General features: G+C 36.9%; 1 protein-coding gene across 5 annotated transcripts; it reads right to left on the bottom strand.

Moving 5' to 3' along the window:
• Positions 1 to 1,948: 1,948 nt before the first annotated feature.
• YIPF7 (Yip1 domain family member 7) lies at positions 1,949 to 17,650 on the bottom strand. 5 transcript variants are annotated; one of them, XM_064419329.1, is made up of 6 exons: positions 17,622 to 17,650; positions 16,033 to 16,149; positions 15,193 to 15,347; positions 12,076 to 12,221; positions 7,466 to 7,647; positions 1,950 to 3,393 (listed from the first exon to the last, which is right to left on the bottom strand). In XM_064419329.1, exons 2-6 carry the CDS (start codon positions 16,146 to 16,148, stop codon positions 3,231 to 3,233), a joined length of 762 nt encoding a protein of 253 aa, XP_064275399.1. In that variant the 5' UTR covers position 16,149; positions 17,622 to 17,650; the 3' UTR covers positions 1,950 to 3,230. The 5 variants fall into 5 exon arrangements, with proteins under 5 accessions (XP_064275398.1, XP_064275399.1, XP_064275400.1 ...); XM_064419328.1 differs by lacking the exon at positions 17,622 to 17,650 and having other exon boundaries at positions 1,949 to 3,393; positions 16,033 to 16,227; XM_064419330.1 differs by lacking the exons at positions 16,033 to 16,149; positions 17,622 to 17,650 and adding an exon at positions 15,903 to 16,007.
• Positions 17,651 to 26,363: the final 8,713 nt, after the last annotated feature.

Raw genomic sequence — 26,363 nt, 5'->3', positions numbered from 1 at the left:
TTAGCTGCAATAGAACAGCAAAATGTTTACATTACAGCAGAATTGCTGCATGCTTTTATCTGAAGGTGACCTTGAGTATGCCTGGCACACAAGAAGTGCAGTGGAAGGCAGACAAACACTTTTTCTCCTACACCTCTGCCATACTGCCTGTGTCCCACACTTATATCACCCTTTGAATTTAAAGAAAGGACCTTTGTAAATGCTCACTTTTGTGTGTGAATACACATTAAGAACATTTCAAGTGCATACTATGAAGAACAAGAAACCAAAGACAGATTAGAAAACTTCACTCTCCAAAACCATAATTATTTTTCCCTTTATGTTCTGAAGTTTATTTGTCTCATGAATTTTTTTAACTCTTTGCAATGGGAAGCCTGAATTAAAAATCAGTACACGACACATTACTATTTTATAATCCTTTCTTTTGCAAGTTGAAAGCAACAGTTTGCCAACCTTGTATTTAAACTTTCATGGAAAGATGAGTTAAATATGAGGACCCAAGCAAGAGAAAATACAAGAAAGCTAGATGGTGTTGGGAAAGCCTGTCCAGAGAGTCAGAACAAGACCTTATTACCAAATATATTTGTTCTAAACTGATCTTAGATCAAAATAACATTTATTTTTGATGAACCAACAGTTTGTGCTAGTGACAATAACATTTTTAGATTTAGGAAGTACACACAAGAATAACATGGTGAAAAGCATCACCATGGCTATGCTGACCTTCAGAAAGGAGAGCTGGGTTATAAGGAGGATTCTTGTTTCAAAGTAGAAGGATATCTAAGACAGTAAAACCCTCTCAGTCAGCACAGAGACTGCTGAAGGACACCATACTGGGAGCACAGCACCAACATGTACCACTTACTGGAAATCCCTTGAGAAAAGGCAAAAGGAAATTGGCACAGAAAAACAGTAAAGCAAGGGAAGTCACTGGAATTAAGATTGTAGCATTCAAAATTATGAAGACTGGAATTAAAATCTTAGCATTCAAAATTATGAAGATGTGTCTCAGCGAAGAAAAGAAAGAAGTTCGAAGAAAATAAACATAGAATTATAATTACACTTCCATTGCTTTGTAAATGCTGTGGAAAAATTTCAAGGTGTTCATTTTCCCCACAAGTAATTTGACTTGTCTGGTATCAAAAGACAAATTGATGTCTCCATTCACTGCTTCCCCTGCCATTCATATCATGCAGATCAGTATGAGAATGAAAATAAAGTGATGCAGAATAGAGCCATTTTATACTTGTTTTAGACAGTAAGAATGATAATAGGAAGTGTAGGACAAAACCAGATCTAAATGTTTCTAAACCATCTTTTCTGAGCTCTACAACTACTGCAACCATATGAATCTGTCCCCATTCGGACATGAGAATGCCATTAATGCATGGTAAATCAAAGTGCCTGATTTTTATATCCATACCCTGCAGTCACTTGACATGTTTATCTGTGCCTTATTACTGTCAGATTTACTCCCTGATAGAGCAGGGCCAAATTTATCATGTTTACAATTGCTGATCTTCCAAATTCACACAATTCCCACTTACATGCCATTAGATCCTGCCTAGTTATAGCCACAATTTGCTCCAGGGTCATGTCTCCAATTTGGTCTCTCTGTTCCCATTTTCATAGCCTTGCAGTAAAGAAATGGATAAATGCAGCATTTTTTCCATAAGTGAGTTGTGGTTTTTTAAGGAATTAGCTAAGTATACATTACCTATTGTTTACTATTCATGACCTCTAGTCTGAACTAGTTCTGCTGGAATTCAATAAAATGAATTCCAGAATGGCTTGCATAGGAATTCTTAAAAAAACTCCAAATATGACAGCAATGAGAAATATTTTTACCAAAGGCTCTTGCAATTCAGAAAGAGAGTAACTCGCTTGAGGACAAACTGATCATCTAATTTACCTCTGACTTGAAAAGGATTAGGAACACAATTACTTTTGTGCATTCTTGAACAGTTTTGCCATACTAAGCTTCTGTCTAAGTGCTTGCAGCATCAGGACCCTCTGTCCCAGAATCACCAGCCCACTGTCTAGGAAGAAAATATTTTGTAAACAATTCAACAAAGAGTTCAAAACAATCAACTGAGGATAATCAAGATCATAAGAATATGCATCAAGAAGAAAGGCACCATAAGTCACTGAAGAAATAATCTGCTACGATTGATTTCCCTCACATTTCCATTTATTTCATCTATTTACTTTTCCTACCTCTTTCTACACCTACCTTAATTTTCTCTTCTACGTCATACTTAGATTTTTTTTTATGTTGTGACTGCACCCATCTGCAATTCCTCCTGATGGCTCAATATTTCTAATACCATATTTTAAAACATCATCTTGTGCATTCTGTACTTTATTGCCATTATATAAATGTTTGTTTCCCCTAAAACTAAAAACAGCAAATAGATTTTTCAGGGGCAGATAAAATTTTGGAGATTTGTATTTTGGCTGTTCAAATACTGTTCTGCCTCTCAGCAGACATTTTTAGGGGTTGCCTTTACTTTGTGTGGTGCTTTCCTGCAGTTACAGTTGGCAGTGTTTTGGTGAAAATTTTAAAATATAACATTATTGTGCATTAAAAACAGTACCATGGTGTTTTGGACAACAGCACCTCTTAAAATTAAAAAAGGAAAAAGAAAAAACAAGACAACATTCCTAGGTTCCCTCTGTTGTATCAGCTTGTTCCTGGCTAATTTGTCAATGTCACTAAACAGGGTCACTCAGTCTTCTGTCACAAAAAAAACCCCAAACCCAAACATATAAGTTCTGGAAATTAATTAGTAATTATATAAGATGGCAAGCTGTTTTTTTTTAAAAACAAATAAATATGCATTTTCACTTGATTTACTATGTCCATTAAATATTTACATAATTGCATTCTAGTTACTCTCTAGCATATGTATTGTATTATAAATACTCAGAACAGGATTTTTAATTTTAATTATAATTTATTTCTTTTTTTTTTTTGTACTTTTACTACCTTCTCAATACAATTTCTTTTAGCTGTAAGACTGTCAAAACACCACTATTTTAAGGCATCTACCTGTTAGCTTGATTTTTTATTTCATTATCAGCCATTAGGAAAAAAAACAGTAAGTCATAGAATATAATTTTGTTAATGGAACCTAACACAACTCTAGGCAATCTGAAAATAAGTAAATAAACCCTTGCCTCTCCAACAACCATAAAAAGACTGTGAGAAGATAATCAGAAAATTAATCTCAGAAAACTGTTAGAAGTGCAAAAAGTCCATAAAGTAAAGCACATGGGTATGCAATCAGGAGCTGCTGTCCTTCCATAGCCAATGCAGACGTGAAAATTTTGGAGGCTGACAAACTGCACCATCCAATAATAAACAGAGCTAACACAGTTCCTGGGATCCCCCTAGGAGAAAAAACAAAACAAAACAAAAACAAAAACAAAAGAAACATGACAAAGTCCACATATTACTAAATGTAGCATCAAATCTTACCAAACTCAAGTTCATGTCTAGTGGCATGTTGTTGATAGGTAACACCCAATGGGAGAACCAAGAACTAACTGACATAATGAAAATCAAGCATGAGAGCAAATTAAAATTGTAACCACAAAGAGAAAAGTAATATGTTCAGTATGGATAAAAGCTTCATCAGAAGTACTGTTAATAGGATTCTACGTTTACAAATAAATCTCCAGCAGATGCAGCTGCTTAAGTCTAATATTAAATTTAGCCAAGTTTCTATTTCAGCCAAAATCATCTTACAGAGGTTGTTAGGTTCTAAAATGGCGCTATAGACCTACTTTTCCATCAGAAAGCCTGATGATGTGGAGGGATTGCATTCTGGTAACACAGAGAACAGATTTTAAGGGTGCCTTAGACACTCAGGAGAGGCTCTGAAAAACTCACACCAGCTGGATGGGCAGAAAGGTCTCCCAGGAAAAAGCTTGACTGGCCTTTTAAAAAAGTGAGCACACTAAGCACAAAGTAAGGAATGGGAAAAGAACCACCAAGGAAAAATACTTTGCTTATCTTGGCATCCTTCTCTGCACATTGAAAGGACTGTGACTTTCCACCCTACCTCTTGGTGACAGCTGGACCCATTTGAAGTCACACTGTACCCCCTTCCAGGAGCAGGGAGGCCTGGAGAATTGGTGATTATGGGACTATGGTTAAAAGCCCACTGAAATACTCCTGCAGATTACAGAGGTCTCACTATTAAACCCCGTGGGAACAAAATCTTGCCAATAAATAATGTTTCACATATGCTTTATTTGCACTCTATTTGTAGCCTGCTTCTGTAAAATGCATGAGATCATGTGCATAATACACTGCTGAAGCACATAATGAGATAGCTACTTTACACACTTTAGCTGTGCCAGTGTCAAGGACTTTGAGAAAGAGTAAACCTTTGCCACTTCCTAAAGGCCTTCCTGGCGCCCCACTCTTCCAAAGCATCAGCATAATAGAAGCACAAGGGAAAAACAGACTGTGTATACATACTCAGGTAGGTCCTTTTATCAGAAATTATCTCCACTAATATAATTATTGCAAGTAAACCATGATGAATAAAGCTGTCCTTATGTAATTGGGTTAGTTTACTTAATGCATTCACATCACATAAAATAGTTGATTTCTTAGCAATCCAGTCACCAGGCCAGTAAGATACTTGGTGTTGCCAGCTCTTGGGCCTTTGAGGGAGGAAGGAAGAATTGATTTCACGGTGAGTCAGCACCTCATTGCAACTTCAACAAGTTAAAAATAAAACATTAAAGACCATGTGATTTAATATCCTCAGTTTAAGTGTTTTTTAAACCAATATAGTAGCATTTAGGGAAATTCCACTGGGCTTTGCAAAGCAAGTTCCTGGTCTCTCCACCAAGAAGATGCTAAGTTGCTCACCTAAACAGTGAGCCAGAAATTCAGAGCTGGTATGGATGGCTCTTTGAGCAGGTACCCATGCTGGCAGAGGGATGGGATGCAAGACAAACATACCATGCAATGACAATTTTCAGCTAACATAATGACTCTTAGGGGGCTGTCACAACGTGGCACAATTTAGAGTTGTGGCTGCTCTGCCTTGCACTGAAGTCCAATGGCCTCTCATAGTTTGTTCCAGGACTGACAGAGAGAAGGATGGAAAGGTGGGATAAAAATCATGTCAGAATCAAGAGGTACCTCTGTGCACGTACAACTTCAGTCCTCGATCTAACAATGTGTTACTGCTAAAAAGAATGGTTTGGCAGGGAGCTTTCTGTCTGTCATGTTCATGAGGGTCAAATCCTCTAGATGGGAGAAGGGCAAAAAGCACAAGCCATGCTTACAGCGAACAAGAGGACTGGGGCTGTACTGGTGTGACATTGAGATGGAGGGACACATGTGAATGTCCTTTCCACTTCCCTTTCTCTCAGATCCTGCAGATGCTGTCATCAATGTTCCTGGCATCAGCTGGGTGTAAGAATTTCTTTCTTCATGCTTACATTGATTTCCTTCACTGTTTAGTTAAGGAAGTCGTTTTACCCCCTTGTTTGGGGACTTGATATTAAAGAATTGTTGTTGCTTTCTGCTGGAAAAATGGCAATTGATGTTTCTCCCAGAAAGCTGGCCTAATAAACTCAGGCTCACACATGAAAACAGCATAGATGGGCACAAGCAAATCTAGATCCATGCAAATTTGAGTAAGAGAACTGGTATTCTCCTTGGTACTATTCAGTATCCCAAATGTTTTGCTTTATTTATTTACAGGGAAATAGCTAATCATGAAAATTGAAAATTATTAGATTACTATGTATCTTTGCCGTAGATGAGTGCATTATCTTATATATGCTTTTGGCAAAAAAAAAAAAAAAATCAGATTATTTCTTTGAACTTTGAAATAGAAGTAATCTTTGTTATAAATGTTTTTTGAAATCATAAATGTATTGCTCTTTCTTTTACAATTTAAAATACTTTTTAAAATTAAAAATAATGAAATGCATGTTGGATTTTAAAGTTGCCACTTAATTTTAATAGCATGTTTGCAATAATTAACCGTGGTACTTGATGCATTCAAGCAGTTTCATATACCAGATGAGAAAGGACTGCAGAACCCTGCCAGTAGGTACTTAATGTTAGCAATTTATTTTGGAAATACCAGTTAAATTTTGTCAAGGCTATCACATTTTAGTATTTATAGATTTTCAAAAGATGTGCTTTCTGTAAATTCACAACATTTTACAAACGTGTAGTATCTGCCTGGGGATTCCATGTACAGAAAACAGTACCCTGCACAGTTGTAACAGCTGGTTTGGAATTCACCCCATCTGTCTTATGATTATGTATCTGCACATTTTATTAGGCTGGATTATTAAACAGGTTAATCAAGAAAATATGGGAAGTGTAGGAGAACAGAGAATAAACAGCTTCTTCAGTGTCATCATCCATCTTATCAAGGATAGCTCAGAAACACTTTAATACATGGAATATGGTCAAGTTAAGCCATCATAGCTCCTCAGAAACATGCAATAAGAATTTTTCCAAAACTTCATTCCACCATATAATTTCCTTTATATGTGTATATGTATACACACATGTAAGCAGGATGCTTTTCCACAGAAAACAAACTCAGCCATTTTCTCATTCATCAGCTGCTAGGTTCCATATGTTACAGATTGGAGAGTTAAAAATATGAAAGAACAAAAAAGACTAAGGAGGGAAACCATCATTAATAACATGCCAACAATAGGTAAAAGCACTGCTCATGGCCTTCAGGCAAGATCTGGAACTTGCTTGTACTTTGCTGTGTGTGAACAGGGAGATAAACACTGTGTCTAAAAGGGCTTACTGAATGAGGAGAAATGAGAAGCTTGCCAAAATGTTTCCTATTCAGAGAATATGACTGAACAACCCCCCACATGTGCACAGATACATACATGTGGTTTTTCAAAGCATTCTGTTTTTTTCAGGCTTGCAATTGCACCACAACTATACCTCAGAATATACAAGTCTACTGTATCTTAAACACTTGTCTGAATTCTCCACATCATTAAGGGTAACTTGGCTATTTCATTCAGTCCCACAGAAGTCAGTAGAAATGGAAACATAAAGATGGCAGGCCTGATGCTATGAACAAAAAAGAAGTAAGAGAACCAGCTATATAAACCCAAAGTTCAGGAATTGCTTTTAAAGTTGATAGGCGAGTTTGGTCACTGTTGGCTCTGCAAAACAAAAATTACAGCTGAGGCTGCTGCAAAATCAACAGCACTCTCAGTCCAAATGGAAAGCAGTGGAATTGAAGACTCATATCAAAATGAATGTATACCAGCCCTCTCAAATACAGTCTAGTTTTTTCTGTTTCCACCTATATGTACAACCAAACCGGTGTTACAGTTTCAGAAGCCAAAATTTATGACGTGACCACTTATAAAATGTTTTGCACAACTCCAACCATCTGACTTCCTGTCCGTCACAGGATTCGTGTTGCCATGGGCTGGTACTTACTGCAGTGAGAAGACAACTGCAGAAGAGGACAGGATGACCATGGGCAGCAGGCAGTAGCCCAGGACGCTTGCGACGCAGCCGTGCGAGACTCCTGAGACGCTCATCAGGTTGAGCAGGGCATGCATGGCAAGGCACCCCATGGCACTCATCCCATACACGTAGCCAAAATGAACTTTCCCTGCCTGGAATAAATAAGAGGAAGCATGAGCTGACAGAAGTGAGTAGTGATCACTAAGTGCTAGCAGAAGATAGGTTTAGGTTTAGGTTTGTTACTCCTTGTTGACACTTTCTCTCTGCTTCACCTACATCAGTTCAGTTGTGAACCACAGATGATACTTCTGCGGGATTTTTGCATAAAAAATAATTCCAAGGTGCAATTGACAAAATGTGCTTGTTGCTAACTTGAAGTTACAAGGCTGATTCTCAGTCTTACTGTCATTGGGCTCTGAACACGACTGGAATTGGTTGGGAGATTTTGGAAAGTTTAACTCGCAACAAACTAAGAAGAAATTATGGAAAGCACATTTTAGTAATTAAAAATCATTTTAGGCTCAGGAAACATCTTTTCAATAAGTGTATATGGGGCTGTGAAAAAGTGCCCTAAGTAATATGATGGCCCAGGTTAACTGATACGCTTCACATTTCATTACAAACCTTCAGCTATAAGCAGGTCTGCAAAAACATTGGGAAAATTTTGCTTAAACTATGGTTGTTTTCAGGGCAAATGTGACTGTTTTTTCCCTTGACTACCATAAGATACATTTCTGTGCTTAGAACAATACAATGTGTTCATTTCAACATAAAACTCAGTGGTAACTGTCAGCTTATGTTCTTTTTTTGTTCTAACAAATGAAAAAAATCCCAGATTTTTTTTCCTTCTAGGTTTTATTCCTTTGTTTGAATTTATTGCCTATGAAAGGTACCAGCCTGGCAGCCTGGAGCTTGATGTTTTCTAATTTATACACAAAGCCAGTAAAACAGGCAACTGTGGCCACAGAACCACCAATTCCTTCATCTCCTGCCATCATTTTGAAGGATCCCTCCAGGCATAAGGGCATTGTTCACTCCCCAAAATAAACCATCACAAAAGACTGTTAAATATGTTTTTGTCTCTCTTCAAGTTTCTAACAAATTAAATGTTGAAAGTTGGCTATGCAATACTGTCATTTTCACATCTGTGCACTAGAAAAACATTCATAAATCAGAAATCTGTTTTTTTCTTGGAACTTTGTATCCTAATGATAGAATGCACCTGTGAAGGAGAAAGTTCAGACCTGGAACTTAACCATTAACTCAGAACCATGGAGTAAACTTCTCAAATGAAGGGGCACTATGCATCACCTTCCTGACACATAATAAGGTGTATATACATACATAAAACACAAGTGTGTTTGTTCATACACACACACACACAAAACCTATATGTTGCACACACTATATATTATGTATATAGACATATTGCATATGATAAACCACATAAGACTCAAAACTAATAGATGGTGTCAGTTTCCTAATAATGCTGTTTCTTATGATTTGATTCTGTTGTGATGGAATAGCTGGAAACATTGTTGATTCTTTTATCATATTTTGTGATACTTGCTAGATTATCTCCCATGATGGCTAAGGAGGATTGAGAAGACCTCTGACTTTACTTATCCATACATTTTAAGCAAATCTGGGGCAAATCAACATTGAGGACCCTTGTCTGCCCTCTCTTTCTGTATCCATGCATATGGAAATTTATCACTGGATGCCAGCAGTACTTGAGCTGGACAGACATAAAGCAACAGTATGGAGAAGGCCTACAAGTGCTGACACAGCTTCCAATCCTGATGCTGCAGGTTGGTGGCAGCTCACCAGCTCTCACTGGAGAGAAGTTCATGAATGTGAAATGCAAACTGAGTTAGTAAGACCTGACTTTACATCAGCACCATTAATCCTGTCTGCACTCTGACCTGGCTCACTGCTGAGCTCTCCTCTAATCCCAGTCCTCAAGGTTAAGGCAGGTACAGTCAGGCTGCCTATATCCTTCCAGCATTCTGGCCTTTTCCCCATTACTGTCTTCCACCATAAAGAATAATCTATTCCTGAAACCACAGCATAAGAAATCTTCCAACTTAGGTACAGGCTTCTTTTGCTGGCATTTGCATACTAGTGGTATGAAATAATCAGGGAAAATTGCTTGAACAAATAAAACTAATGATAGCAAGAGACAGTGTGGAGAGCAATACTAGCTCAGATGATTATCAACTAGAATTTCAGTCATTATGGACAAACAGTAAGTTTAACAGTCACAATGATTTGGGCCAGCCTTTGCTATACACCAACTAAGTAAAGTTCTGTCTTTAAACAGATGCATCAACTACAAGCTATATTTTAGACTGTTTGTTTTAGACTGTGCTGCTCTACACAGCAGTATTTTTTTTATTAGCTTAGTTTAAGATTAAAAAATTCCTGAGCCAGAGATGAAGGGAGCACTAGCACCAGCAGCTAGCTGATATCTCCAGTTGGTGAAATGTTTGATTTGTGGTGCAAGGATAAGCAACTGAACATGTTGGTTCCAATTTTATTCTTACTTAACATATGTAAATATATTGACTCACACACATGGGAATACTCCCAGTTCACAGTGATGTAAGCAAAACCAGAATCAGGCTTGATTAGTCTGACAGGCTTTGATGAATGGAAAGAGCTAAATTTGTCCCGCAGAAAGAGCAAGGTTAGCAGAAAGTCAGACTTTGTGTTCTTGCTTGCATCTGCCTGGAGTGGGTACTACCACCGTTGGCTGGAGAGGATGGAGAAATCTGATTTCATCCAAATGACAGTGTAAAATGCAAAAAAAAAGCAGCTGAGACATGGGCTTCTGCTAAATTTTGGGCTGCCATTGCTTCTCTATCTACAATGGAGCTGACCTGTTTTACACTAACTTGAGGAAGAACAAGTCCTGCTGCCAGGCTAGCAGCCTTTTCCTCTTTTTCTCTGCAAGGACTGCTACCCTTTGAAGAATATCTTTGCATAATTTTCCATAGTTAAAAAGCTGAAACTAAAGAAAATGTATACATTATTTTTAGAAACAAGCTCTCAACCAAATGATGTTCCTAGTGCTATCAGAAGATACTTATTTAAGTACAGAAGGATATCATAGTTTACACAGCTGAAGAGACATGTTAGTATTCAAATACATCTGAGATAAAATGGTAGCCTGAATTTCTAAGATAAATCCAAAGGCTTACTGCTGGGAAGTTATAGAACAAAACCATTGGATTGTGTCAGAGGTGTTCTGCTGCCCTAATACTGAAGCATTGAAAATACTTGGTTTTCTAATGACACCTAAAATGCATAATATCTCAGTAAAAGTATGATAATTAAAGTAATTTATTTCAATAATAATAGTTTAGTGTTCATTATAATTCTTGGCTATTCAGGGAGAAAAGTCAACAGGAAACATTTTTTCTGTTCTTTCTTTTAGCTTTCCTTTCATTTTCTTGATTATAATTAATTCAACTTTCTCTTTTTACTACACTCATACATTTATTTCTCCAGGTGGAAAATAGCCTATCTTCTCTAGCTTCATACCTTCTTTTCCTTTTATTCCCTTTCCTCCTGCCCCTTCCACCCTTTTAAAGGATTTTTATTTTTATAGGAACATAAATAATAATAGTACTTGCCATTTATATAGCAGTTTGCACATTCAAGGTACCGCACTGACATTACAAATTGAGTAAGAACTTTCAAGAATCTTCTGATTCAGCACTGTTTATCACAGAGGAAATGGAGAATTAGAGCCCCTTTCCTCTCACCTTGGTTGCAGGGCAGTAAAGCCCTTCCCAGAATGGTCCCACCTTACTGCTGTCTGATGAATTGCTGTTGGCAGTCAGAGCTGTACTTCAGCAACACTGGAGAGCCCCTGTTGCCAGGGATATACAGATGAATTTGGAGTTCTGTACAACCCTGTTAAACTTTCCTCCTGTAGGAAAGCTATTCATAAAGAAGAAGGAGGTCAAATACAGGCTACTATATTTTGTTAAACAGACAATATAGAACAAAGAATATAAAATAAGAAAGTAATAGCAAAATGTATAGGAAGGTATTGCAAATTTAAGGGGGTGGGAGAAAAAGACTGTTTCCAGTTCTTTTTTCTCTAATTATTCTAGTTGTATAAAGATTTTTTTTAGTCTATGTGTCTCTGCACTCTCTAAAATAACATGGAAAGAAGATAACTCTAAAAAACTAGCAAGAGTGTTAGAAAAAATGGGCTGGCCTGCTATTCCTTTTTACTCCCTCCTTTAAAACTATTCAGAGCCTTTCCAGATTATATACGGCACAGATCTGTCCTTTTGTTCATATTAAATCCCATTCCAAAAATGGCGTGGTCTCCTCTTTCCCCTGGAAGCAATAAATCACTTTACCTGTGTCACCTTTACATCACATTTAAATTTTACACAGGTGCTTTCAAAGTAGGAAGAATTTTTAACACATAATCCCAGAATAACTGGCAGTAAATTACTCTTTTCATGCTGGTAGTACATCTTCTGCAACTTCACACTCATTATCACCTAGGCATGAGCTTGTTAGGAAAGAAATCCCTGAAGATTTCTACGACATCCTACCATCAGCAATGTTGCTCCAAGGGCCAAACAGAAAACCATAGGTCCAGTGAGGTCTGTCTCATTCATAATGCTGCCATCTGCAGGCTTCATTGGGTTTAGAACTGTTAATGTTTTCTGCCATATATGCTCAAAATTGATCCCAAGTTCTGCAACAAGAAATTTCAGGATTTTGTTAATTGCTTACAAGAAAACAACACTTTTACAAAAATCCATTAGGCACCACAAAACTACAAACAAATGCTTCAGTGAAGATAATATTGTAGGATGACGTATTCTGTAGTAGGAACATAATGTCCCTGCTATATACTCAGTATATTTGAGAGTCAGCTTTCATTCTAAATTCGAATATTAATGTTTTAAATCCAATTTTGTCCAGTGAAGCAAAAAATGGCCTCAGCATTTTTGAGTTAATATTTGTTTTTCCTATATTTAAAACACATGTATCAAATGCCACACTAACATAGATATTAAAAGACATTAATTAACAATAACTGCAGAATTTAAGATACTCAGCAACACTGAGGACAGAGATATATGCTTTAATTCTGGAAAATCTGACGAGATATGTGTCTTAAGCCTGAACTGCCAAAAGCACTTAAAAATGACATTTGTTCCTTCAAGGCAAGTTTATACTACTTTATACAGTGCTTTATAAGCTTGGGGGTTTGTATTTTGGGTGGTTTTGGGGGTTTTTTGGGGGTTTTTTTTTGGTTGGTTGGTTTTTTTGGGGGGGGTTTGTTTTTATTTCTTGTTTTTGTTTTTTGGGGTGGGGCATGTTTGCATTTAAAAAGTAATTAGTGAAATTACCTGGAAACAGAACAAAATTCTGTCCCATTAAAGGTGATGGGAATCCTGCTGTTAACTTTGCTGAGGCAAATCTTTTCTCTTATAACTTCTGCAGAAACACTTCAGCTTGCATGAGTAATCATCTTCCCTGAGATTCTCCAGTAAGGGGAAAATTCAGATCTGCTGCCAGAACGACTGAGACTGACAATGTGTTAGATCTGTTGGGAAAGCCAAGTCTTTACCTTGTTCCACCTCTCCATCATCTTGAGCTCAGTCAAAACACTGTATATAGAAATCTATTCTGCATTAAAATGTGTGGTTTTGGTCAGATTTATGTGGTAAATGGATAGGAATATCTCTGAAGCTTTGCAGATCACAAGCAGTTGTATTACAACATCCTTTTCCCAGAGTGAACCACATGGGGAGTTAAATGGTTGGGGCTCTTAGAGGTAGAGCTAGCAGTTATCTATATCAAACAGAATGATCTTGCTGGCTTTTATGCAGTAGTAGTCTCTTCTGAGTAGTAGAAACTCCAGCTGCCTTCCAGTGTGCCAAACTAGCAGGCTGAATATGCTCGTTTTATATTATGCTGAAATAATTCCAGACAAATTCTCCTTTTTTTTTTTTTCCCCTAATGTAGCACAAGTATTTTGCTAGCGACAAAATCAGCCACTAGCATTAGAATGGTCAATCATCATAAAGAACGACATTGCTCATATAGTTAAATGATCAACTAATTGAAACTGAAAGCAGCTTTCTCAATTCCTTCCCCACTGAAACAAGCGACTTAGCATCTGCAAACTACTAAATCTATTACTAGATATGCAAAAGAAGATGATTATCCATTTTCATTAGTTACAGATTTTCCAATATGTACGGAGGATAAATGCAAGAGTGGAAACAATTTTGGAAACATGAATGCAAAACTACTGTTCTGCTGTCATCTAGCGGTGGTACAGTATATCTGCTCTAGGCCACAGGGCTGCATGAATCCATGGCGCATTCCAAGGAGAAAACGCAGGTTTGGCCACCAGGAGCTCTGGCTGAAGCTCATACAGAGAGGCTTGCCAGCTCTGCTGTAGTTTCTCTATTGAGTTCCATCCACTAGCTGGCAAAGAGAAGTTAGAGGCACCCCAGGAATCCTGCATGTCGTCTGCTGTACAAGCCCAGGGCACAGGGAATATTTCTGTGTCTGCTCTGGGATGCCCTGACCCCCAGGGCAGCAGTGACTTTGACCCTCATTCATGGAGAAAGTTTCCTAGACTTCAAGATAGACTGGAATCCACAAAAGTGTGAAATAGATTATAGAGAGTAGTATAGGTGTATCACTTGGGGAGAAATTTAGGTTTTGGGGTTTTTAGTATGTTGTGGATAGAAGCAAGATTGAGGGCACAGGGTGTTGTCCTGGGTTTCTGCTTCATGCTTCTTCTTCCTTCTTCTCCATGGGTTTGGGTGGTACACTGTAACTGGGCAGAAAAGTCTGCATTGCAGGCTCTCTGGGATCAGTTATTGGGTTAAAAGGGAAAACAATCTAGGTGTCAGTTCTTAATTGCATAGTTTAGTCTTGACCTTGTAACAAGAGATTGTTAGCCAGTTTGTGCCTTCTAATGAAAAGCTGCCGAACTCACGGTTGTGAAATTGTTTTACTGATGAGAAATAATAAACACCTGAGTCCGAACATGAACTACTGTGTCAAGTGCCTTCAATCCAGACCCAGAGAAACCGATAGTCTGTGGGACTGGTTTTGTTATAGATCCATATTATAGTATTGGCTTTTTGCAAACATGAAAATGAATTTTACATGTGTAATGTTAAAGTAACTTTGTTATAAAGATATTGTTTTTATTTCTGTTCTTAATTAAGCTGAGACACAGACATGAAATAGCTGAAAAAAGTATACTTGTGTTAAAATACCTCCTTACATGAGATAACATCCAATGAACATATAGAGAAAACACCTGCTACAGATATGCCAACTATCAGCACTCACTGTCTGAAGACAGTGTGAGCCAGAGACTAAAAGCACAGCCAAAGAATACACATGCACTAAAAAGGCAAATCTGATGAGGAGATATGCTAAGCAATTCTCAGAACATATAAACTAGTTTGAAGGAAGAGTTTACCATGCATGGGAGGGCATGAATATGCAAGAGGCTGATGTAAGGGAAAAGGTGTTTGAAGGGTGTCCCCGAACATAACAGTGTGCTCTTGGCCCAGTGCCAAATGCACCCGGCCCTAATAAACTTTGCTATGTAATCCTTGCCTCCTCTTGTCCTTCATTAAACTTTTTAACTTTTCACAAGAGAGTGAACGTGGCTTTCACAGTTTTACCTTCTAGCAAAGGTGGTTCCTCGTCAAGTCCGTCAACATAACCAAGCTGAGGAGGAGTGTCGGGACTGTACGCTGGCTGCAAAATCTGCCCCGAGTATCTCGGGGGGGATGGCAGCATGTCTGAGGGCACAAAAGCCTGCTTTTCTGCCGGGCTCCTAGGATAAACAAAGCACAGCCAAACTCATAACTACAGTGAGAAACGTCTTAGAGCTACTCACCACCTTCCATCTATTTTTCACCTATTTTCAGAGTGGGGAACCTGGAATTTTTGCTGGTCCAATCCACGCTGTGGGTAATGAGCGCTGAGCTGCTGACTGTGCCTTTGCAGCTCTCTCTGCAAGTGGGCAGAGCGCCCTGCCAGCCTGCCAGGGCCCTGCCGCCCACCACACACTCCCACTTCCACTCCTACCTCCACTCCCAGTCCCACTTCCACTCACACTTCCACTCCCGCAGCCAGGCACTTCTGCCTTTTTTTGCCCAGCAGCCTGGCGACACTCCTCAGATACGTCCATACTGTTAATGAAAGAGCCACACATTCTTTTTTTTTTTTTCCTTGAATCTCAGAAGGATCCTAAAGAATTTCCTGCAAAGTGCACCCTAAATTTCACATTAATACCTTGAAGCTCAGTTACTCCTGTCAGGTAAACAACCTGTAACACCTCAACTAATAAAGTAGCACAAAATCAAATTCTTTTAAAAGAAAAACTCACTTGCAAACATTCTGCCTTTCTGAAAGTCTAGATGATGTTTTGAACTTCTTTCCTGCTCCTGCAAGCCCCAAAGCCAGCCCCAGAACCACCATCTGTTGAAGAGGGAAGCTGAAGCAACACCCACACTTACTTTCTGCTTTCACAGAGGTTTTTGTCTGAGCCATAGCTGTTGCAACCTTCTTCCTGGTCCTCTATGGTATAATTAGACTGGTAAAAGTCGATGTGAAACTGCTCAAAACTCGACATTCTGGTTGGAAAAATGATTGAAAATATCATAAATAGCCTTTACAACAAGCCAAAATCTATGTTTTGAACTGCCCTAAACTTAAATTAAAATAGTAAACTGTAAAGCCCCAAACTCAAGAGAATCTTTTTGTAGAAGCTCATGATAATTTGGAAGTGACCAAAAAAAAAAAAAAAACCTAACAAAGACCATTTACTTCCTTTAGCTGTAACAAGAGGAATTAACCTGCTTTTACTGGAAATTACAGTATATTAATTTAAAAGTAGTATACCAGACTTCCTTTCTTGATACTGTTACCAGAAATAATGCAATTCTGAGGGAAGATATATATCTACAAAATATTTTTTTAAACAGTTCATTTTCCTACTTTCAATAAAAAAATGTGACCGTATCTCAATGTTTAAAAATAAAGGTTTTAGGAAGTACTTTGGATTAAAAAAAACAATTACCATTTACAGCTATTTGTGTTTTGCAATGTTATATATGACTCTCATAAAACAATAGAAAAAATCCCCATATTTGTTTACAAAAATCACAGATTTTCTGTTCAAGGACACAGCTGGCACATCAGTGGTAGCAGAGAAACATTCTCACTGGCCAGCAACATGACTGGTAAAAGACAGCATACTGGATGATTGAGTTGGATTGGTGAGTGGAAGATTCCTCGGTGAAATATATGCTAAAGCATATCATTCCTTCCTACTGCATGTGTTTCACCACTTAGGTAGTTAAACTCTTAAAACCCACAGAGAAGTTACATAACCTGACTGAAAACCATAGCCGTATCCAACTTACTTAGATTTTCATGTGAGATATTAATTTCTCCTAACATTTCCCCCTTTTTTTCACTTTTGTCCTCATTTCCAACTTTCCAAATGCCATTGGCAAAATATGCTTTGGACCTCACAGTTATTCTTAGAATTATCTCAATATTTATCAAGCACACTCTGCTTTTGGTAAAGATCTTTGCAAATCTCTTTGTAAGATAAAAGTGATAAAGATTACTATTTCATCGGGGACATTAAAATGCTGCATATTAGAATTTCTGAATTTTTTTTCCCATTATCAGTCTAATCTCTGGGGACCTATTTCCTTATTTTGCCTAGAGTTCAAAGTAGAAATTACTCATTATTTTCTGAACTGCTGATCAATTTTGTGCAGGTTTTCCAAATAATTTTTACATTTTAAATATGAGTTAATAGAAATTAATTGTACCAAGCTATTTACTGTGGCTTTATTTGGAATTGCACACCACTTAGGAATTCTTTCAATGAAGATTTCACACAGGTCATGTTTTAAGAACATTTAGTTTGTAGCTCTACCTCAATAGTTCGATTCCAGTAAGTATTTAACGTCCTTTGCTGTCACTATACAGAATGAAATAATTGCTTAACCAGATATGGTTAACTCTGTATAACAGAGTTCAGAAAAGATAAATTTATTTTCCAAAAGAATTTGGAATTGAGGTTACTTACGTTTTAAGATATTTGGTGAAAACTCCAGTCTGTTGAATTTACATGTTGAAGAAGACCTAAAATATCCTCTTGCTTCAACAGGGATGAGCCTAGTGCTATTTATAAGATTCTAAATTTGATATTTGAACAGATGCACATGAAGGAAAAAAACCTCACAACCTGTCAATATCAGGGCCAGCATTTAACAAGAGCTAGCAACAATGGGCAGAGAAGGGTAGGAACCTTCAGGGGAGAATGAACAAAATGAACAAATATGGTCTATATATTTCAACGCAATAATCTAGGTTCCTTCTTAAGTATTTATTAAGATCTTGGTGGAGCCCTCATTAGCTGAGCTGTTGGACACGAAAAAGTGTCATACTACCTGTTAAAGTAGAGGGGTGAATATACTTAGGGTGTGTTTCCAGCAGCCAGAGCCCTAGAAGGGCTGTGGGATGCTCCCTGTGGGATGGTCCCTGTGGGATGCTCCCTGGGAACCCCACAGCAGAGGGAAGCAGGGAGGGAGGCTGAATGCCCTGCTGGGCCAAGTCCCTCTGCTGGCCCAGTGCCAGACCCAGTTCTCCAGGCACATCCCCCTGCCCCGTTGCTTCCCCAGGGGCTCTCTCTGTTTGCAAAGCTGTCTCTTGAAGTGCAGTACCCACCATGCCAGGATCAGCACAAGGAACCTCTGTTCCATACTCCTGGCTACTAGGAAACAGCAGCACAGGCTGGATTTTTGAACAGATTTTAAACTTCAAAGATGACTTTTCAATTTACACCTGCTTTTGTTTGACAAACTTGACTAGCCACAACAAGGGCTGCTTTTTTCACTTCTTTATTTATTGGGTAGTTTCCCAATAAGCACTTGGGTTGTTAAATTTAAGGAATGCAACATTAAATTATATGTATTATCAGGTTATACATCTATGCCTCAGGTGCATATTCAATCCTGTGATGCTGAAAGCCAGATAATTCCATTTCATTAGTGGAACAATGATGAACTGTTAGCACATGACTTACAATGCTACAGAAAAGTTATAACATAAGTGCATTGTAAAATAACTTAAAATGAAGTTTACCAAGTTTTTGCTCAGTAAGTATGTCCAAGAAAGAGTTCAGAAGTAAAGAATGGTGAGAAGGAGAAAAATGTAACATTTGATTCTGAAAATTAAGGGTAATCTAGCTACAGTATTTATCAGAGCTATTGTTCAGTCTCCCTCATGTTCTGCTGTTTCTAGAGTAACAGTTCATGCTGCTACCAGGTCACCATGTCCTCCAAGGCGAAGTTTCATTTTCAGCTCTTAGCAAACTGCTAATCTCTATAATGTCTAATCATCTCAGTTTAGATAATATGGCTTCATCTTGTTTATACTGAATCTGTGGGGGCAATGATACAGGATTAACTTCTGTCCCTCAGGAAGGTAATTAAAAAATTTCTTTTTAGGAACAGAAAAGTCCTGATTTGCCTGGGTGTTGCCTGTTTATTTAAACTATAAGAGTGCTTTGATTACTTTTGCTACTTTCTGTTAGAAATACAAATGTATATATACATCTGTACAAAAACTGGGAATAATTATCAGACAAAAAACTTCAGAGAAAGAATTTAAATCGAAAAAATACAATGAAGAGTAGTGGAACATGGTCAAATAATACTTCAACAGCCATTTAATAGCCACAGTTAGACAAGAAAGCTACCTGTAAATTAAAAAAAAAAACAGAAAAAGCAAAAAAATGGAACTTAAAATTGAGCCATATATATTTCTCTCCTAATATAAACTTATTATATAACTTATAATACATATTATACATAAATTACACACATATATTACATGAATATCCCTGTGGATACATACATATCCACAAATACAAAAACAGAAAATAATATTAGTTAGAAATGAGAAGTAGGTGATCAAAAAGTAAAAAGAAGGTAAGTTTAAGTTGTTGATAGGAAAGTGACTGATAGAGATAAGGACTGCCCAAGTGCATTAAAAGCAGACAAAATTGTATTGCTACTGCCATGCTCCTATCGGATGTAAAAATAAAAGTATCAATAAAAGAAAAAGACAGATGCATTTATTAGAAATGCTAAAACCACCATTTTAAAATTCTGCATCTAAAAGTTTTAGAAGAAATGGCTAAAAACTTTCTATTTTGTTGAGTAATAAAACAACGGGAAAGTTTATGAAGGCAAAAAATAAGTAAAGGTACTATCTTATAAAAGGCCAAATAAGATGCCTTGAGTAATTATTGGCCTGTTCCCATGAGATTGATCCTAGCAAATTATGGGCTCAAATAATAAGTAACTGTGTTGATGAATCCAATCAACATGGGCTTTTGGAAACGAGCTCATTTCAAAGTAATTTATTTCCTAACAAGATTTGCAGTTGGGAAAGGTAACCACTGATGACCCATATTTATACAAAGCCTTTTACTTTATTTTGGTTCAATAGATATGTAACCATCACTGCTCAGTGTGACACCCATTATACTGATTAAATTAGTGCTATCTGATGTGTCTCAAATGTAATTGGGAAAGAGAGGAGGATTTCCACTGAAGTCAAACAGGACAGAGCTTTGCAAAGATCACCTAGCAGACACTCAGGTGTGTCACAGGTACCTGATGTTCAGTCCATCACTGAGAGACCACACTGGACCAGGCTGTCACAGATGCATTAACATAAAGGAAAAATAAATTATTGCACTTAAAGGCTTTAGAACAGAGTTTGAATATAACTTTACTTTCTTTGAATGGCAGGTTCAGAAGATGCTAATAATCTATGGGGAAGATAGTTTGGATGAGATTTAATCCTCAAAAATGAGAATTGAAGCTGGGGAATACAAAAAAGATGAATAAAATTAAATAAAAACATGAGAACTTCTAGAAGAAATTAAAACATTTTCCTTAAAGTTAACTCCTAGGTTTTCATTTGCCTACTTTCTTCCATCTTTCCTGAAAAGGGAAATAGATATGGCAAAAAATGAAATGTCATCAGTTTTCATAAATTTACATTTTCATTTTCATGGGGTTTTTTTATGAAATGGGATCATACTTCAACTTTTTTTAACTTTTGGGGAAGCATTTTCTCTGAAAAAAAAAAAAAGAATAGAATTAAATGAGATTAAATGGGAAAAGATAGAAAAGACTATACAACTCTGGCTTTAGAATCAGCTACGTAACCCCACATTTATTACTTAAAGTAGACTGATGAGTATGGCAAATCCATTATAATAATTAGTCAATTATTTTATAGCTTTTTGAAATGTAAAAATTGATCTTATTAAGGATTAATTCAGCAAGCCTTTAACTTAATTACTTACATTTACAGGCCCCATTAATAATTTTGCAAGTGGACATTATTAAAATGTGCTTCTAAAAAAGAGATGAAAATTTAATTGCAAAGAAATATACCATTTACTATGAAATAGGGTTTTTTACCAAATTAATTACCTACATTATATAAAGTGGTTACTTAGTGAATTTTATGTCTCAGACATATCTTTTGCAAGAGATGAATTCTTTCCTGTAACTGGTCTTCGGAGGGTGGATAAGATGCAAATTTAAAAAAAGTGAAATCCAAAGCCATTAATGTTTTCTTTTTTATGCTTAACAAGTTTGCTAGACTTGAACAAACAAATGAGAAGTTACAGGTTCCTGCATGAATAATTGTACCTATCAACACCCATTGCAAATCAAACACACAATTGTCCTGGTAGGCATTATTAGGAAATATGCACAGGGTGTATTCCCTTGAGTGGCCAAATCTGTCGTTGCAGGTGAGACCTTCCTGGGCCCAGCCCAATTTGAATAGGAAAAAGATATGTGAGCCACATTTGTTTAGAAGCAAATTCCACATGCTCTTGGAATGCTGGATGCCAAAATGCAGAGGCAGGGATCTCTGAGCCCAGGATTCATCCCAGCCAAGGTCATCCAGGGTGCAGGCTTGTTATGACACAGAGTGTATACTCAGTTGTAATCCAAGCAAGGGATTAGTGCCACAGTCCACACTGTGATTAAAGACATTATATAAAGACCTTGCTGCTTATAAACTTGCAAAGTCTTAATTATCTGAGATGAGACTCCCCATATGTTTTATTTTCAAGGTGAACTGAATTCAATGAAAAAATGCTCAATGTTTTCCGAGAATAATTTTAGAAATAAAATAAAAATATGGTTATAAAATTAAAAGTATTTGATCAAGAATGAAAATGAATGATCAGTATAATTAAAATTATATTTGTATGTAGGATATCATTCCTAATGTTTTCAGACTTCATTTCATTAGCCCACGTCTTATGTGCTGTTACTCTATATCACAGTAGCCATTGTAAGACACAGATACAGAAACAAGGAGAAATTTACTGGCTAAAAGCCAACAGCAGACATTCCACCAATAGGGAGCCAAGGTAATTTTTTTCTTCTCAACATAGAAAAGATTGTCATTGGAATAAATAAAGTAAAGCAAATACTACAATTACAGGTGTAGAAACATGAGAGTCAAAATTCAAAATGGAGAATTGTTTTCAAAAATGCTTATTAAAATGATGACTCTCTACTTTTATCTTTATTTTAACATGAAGATAAATAAACAAAGAGAAAAAAATAACAGAGTTCTGCTGAGATAACTAAGAAAGGAAAAAATGTAAAAGTTGATAAGATTTACAAAAGTGTTTGCTGCATTCCACTTTACTCCTTTTAAATCTCCTTTCTGAAATATAAAAAGGAAAATACACTCATATATTGTGCTATTAAGCAATTCTTATTTATTGATACAGAATGAAGAAATAGTCAGAAATATATAATGTATGTTTCAAACAGACACATTAATTCATTGGGCTGGACAAGTCATAGAACATAGATACTGCTAGCTCACAAGAAAGTTATATAGACCAAAAAGTTAAGTACATGACTCAGAAGGTATGTATTCTTCTATCATCATTGAAAATAAAAGCAAGAATACAATTATCATCCACAAGATAGTGTGTTTTGAAAATCAAATCCTCAAAGCTGGCCTTTTGGAATACCTTCAATACACACCTCCAATATGAACATCCTTTCTCTTCTGCTCAAAAATATTTTCTTTACTTGCAACTCTTTTCAGGCAATAATCATCAAAAAGATTTTAATTGTCTCTTCTCTACAGCTGGATGGATCTAGCTTTCTAACACAGCCAACTTAATGAGAGAGAAAAGCAATTAAAATTGGGATTAATGACCTTGGCCTGATCTATGTCTGGAGGGAACTGAATCACAGCAAGGTACGCGGATTGTGTTCCTCCAGACATGGTTCATGTGGCTAAATTAATTCTGTTGTCATCCTCAGGAGTGTCCTGGTCATTGGGACCTCATTTTTAAACAATAAAGTGCTAAATTATCTTTTCTGTTTCCAAAACTAAGCTCTTAAGAAGAGATGGCATGCCAATGGAATTAAAGGGGATATAACGAATGTCAAAAAAAAAGATGAAAATTATGGAGGCTGGAATTCTGCTGGAAAAAAGGAAAGGAGAGACATGTTTGAGAGCAAGTGAAATGCACTGGAGGCCTTGGCCAGGCCTGTGTGTTCCCAGTAAGTAGCACCTCCTACTTCGGCTGCTGAAGGAAAAATACTGTTCTGGGCAAAACATTCATCTCACCCAGAAAGGCATTTCTAATTTTCTTACTGTTTTCAGCTACAGTTGTAAGTTATCCTAAAATATACATTTAATCAACAGAAACATGGAAGCGAATCAGATCTGATGAGTTTTGTAAGGTCTGTTTCTATTATACATATGTAGAAATTAAAGTGAGGCCATTTTTTTCTGGATAATTAAATTAGCCATATTGAGCTGTATATACTGTCTTTGATTTTATTTTTTTTTAATTTTAAGGAAGTTTGGTATTCCAATCAATCTCCATCCTCCTGTTACCCCTTGTATAATGTATTGCAAAGTATTCATTGGGCTTCCAGAGGTGACCAATGCTTGAGAGAAAAAACTAGCACTTTCCAGTCCACTAAAGTGCTGAGAAGTATGATATGGCTGTGAGGGCAACTGGGATGGTGGGAGGTTGATGAGGAAACATGGCTTTTGCCCTAGGCAAACCCATCAGACATGGGTTCTGCATGGTCAACTACATTGCTAAGCAGAGAGGCCATGCAATTACAGGACCTTCTAGGAAACCATAAAAATTAAATTTTTCTAATGTGTTTTGTCTATTTTGTAAATGTCTTTTATCATTTCAGAAAATTTTTTTTCTAAATATCTTCATTTTCTTGTTCCTATACTCTGGAGTTCCTACATTTAATCAGAAACTTCTTGAAGATGGCTGCACCAAACCAAACACTAGTTTTAAAACAATTATTATTTCTTTGCTAGGCTGTCATGGGGAAGTACTGAGTCCCTGAGACACCCATACTAGGGAAGCAGAACGATTGCAGTATTGTATTCCCACAAATATTCCCAGTTAATGCAATTGTTTTATAACTACTAAATGCAGAGAAAGGGTTAACCTCAGGCAGAAGATGGGCAGGAGAATGGAATGGATCCAACCACAGAAAAGAGCTGAGGGTGGGGGAAAAAGGTGGACATGCATTATGCCATAGCATGCCACGCTTCATGCAACACCCAAGACATTTTGTTACAGCACAAAGTCAGGGAACTCATAAAATGAGGACAGATAGCAGACATCTGCCTTGGAAGGAAGCCAAATGGACAAGATACTGCAGCAGACAGAGACTGACTTATTTACAGCAACAACAAAGCAAATACCTATTTCCTTGAAGAGCTTAGAAGCAGGATTTGCTCAGACTTCAAACAAATCAGGCCAAAAGGCCTAGGTCTCAAAGAAAACGAAAGGATGTCAAATGCTCAACAGGCTGAAGTCCTTCAGAAATTCTCTTTTGAAGGTGGAGCTGGACCAGGGCCACTTCACAGGATTGCTGTCAATATAAACTCTAAATACACAAGCTCATGGAAACAGGGGGAGTAAGTTCCCCCTTTTATAATTTTTTTTTTTTAATGGGCATTCCAAATTAAATAGTTAGAACTGATGTTTTTCTGACTATCAAAGTGAGTGATTACTAAGTTTTCCTGTTCTTGCTGTTAGGTCTGTCCTTCTCTGAGGAGAACTGCCAGTCTTCCATGACATCGCAAGGACAAGTAATAATGCAAATGAGCTATTTTCTCTGTAGACTCTCACCCTTTATAACCTTATTCTTTTAGTGCCATGGGAAAGGAGCTTTAGGAATAGGTAAAATGGATTGATCAACACATCACTGAGCAGACCTCTGGCATCCTAAAAATGTGTCTCCAGGCCTTGTGTATAATAGACAAGGCATACAGCATATTACAGTTTAGCAGCAATCTTTATTCTCATTGAAGCAGAGGTAATTAAAATCACCACATGTACAGAGGCACTTGCAATTTTCTATCAAAGGCAAACTTGGGACACACATACCCCACACCCCTCCCTGCTCCAGATTTAGTATGAAATAAGACAAAAATGTGGAAATAATTATCACTTTGATGCTGCAGGTGCTGTACTGCTCAAAACATCTATAACTAGTAGGTTCTCATTCTCATGTACTGCTGGTAGTTGAAAGATATTGCTGCTTCGCTGACTTACCCTCTCTGTCTGACTGAAGCTGTATTTTTTAACAAAAGTCTTTATTTTCATACATAGAGCATTGTTTTGTTTGTTTGCCTAGACTTTTTTTTTTTTTGCTGCTTTCTAATTATCATTGAATCACTTGATTTCCAGGCATCTATTGTGATGATATAGATATAAAATAGGTTTTATACAAAGAACTGAATTTTGTTCAGGTTAGCTCTCACTGACTTAAGTTTGTTGAAAGTCCCCATGTCCCCATATCCCGTTAAGTTTGTTGAAAAAAGCAGAATTAGGGCCACTAATCTGGGGAAATTCAGGTCCATTGTAAGTAGTCTAAACAAGTAATACACTTCCTCCACCTTGGTAGATGATAAGTAAAATATGTGAACTGCAAAAAGATAAAGAGAATTTTTTAATGTTTATGAACACCATTCTTAAAAAAGTTATTGTTTTTTAGAAGTTTAAGCAGCATATTTATTAAATTGTTAGAAAACCACTTGTGATAGACCAAGGCACATTTTTATGTTCGACAAACCAGTTATCCATGCACAGAAAATCAATCTTTTATAGTTACAAGCCAATCTTTTGCCTTTCCTAGCTCTGTTTATTCATGCCTAATTACAGAATGTCTCTTGCAGAATTCCTATTAAATATTAACTCATAAGTAATGGCTGTACTATAGAAGAGAACAACATTAACTGAAACAGAACATATTTAACAAAGGCAAAGAGCAGAAATGGTTCAATACTAAATAAGCTATAAAACTTTGGTCAGTATCATATAGAAGGAGGAAAATGCAAGGTAAATATAATCTTCAATTAATTCTTTTGTCATTTACCTAGTCAAGACCTCCTAAAGCATAACAATCTCACAATTACTCATGTGCCTGCTAGGATTTTTAACTCGTTTTCTTTCACTATACCTGCAGGTTATGTAACTCACAGCGTTACAACTATTAATGGCTTTTTAAAAACAAAACAAGGTGTAAAGACAATGTTTTCATGAGGCATTTTACGATGTTATTGAAAAGTACTTTGCTGACCTTCATCTACTTAGACTAACAGAAGACAGAACTACAAGGTTAATCAATCTGTATCTTCTTCACCATGAATCAATTATAAGTGGCCTACATGGCAAATCTGGGTTCATTAATTCTATCTATACCACTTACGTTTTGCA

This window comes from Passer domesticus, chromosome 4, assembly GCF_036417665.1.
Source record: "Passer domesticus isolate bPasDom1 chromosome 4, bPasDom1.hap1, whole genome shotgun sequence".
Lineage (NCBI taxonomy): Eukaryota > Metazoa > Chordata > Aves > Passeriformes > Passeridae > Passer > Passer domesticus.
Note: the sequence above shows the minus strand (reverse complement) of the source record. Positions and strands in the feature narration are given on the sequence as shown.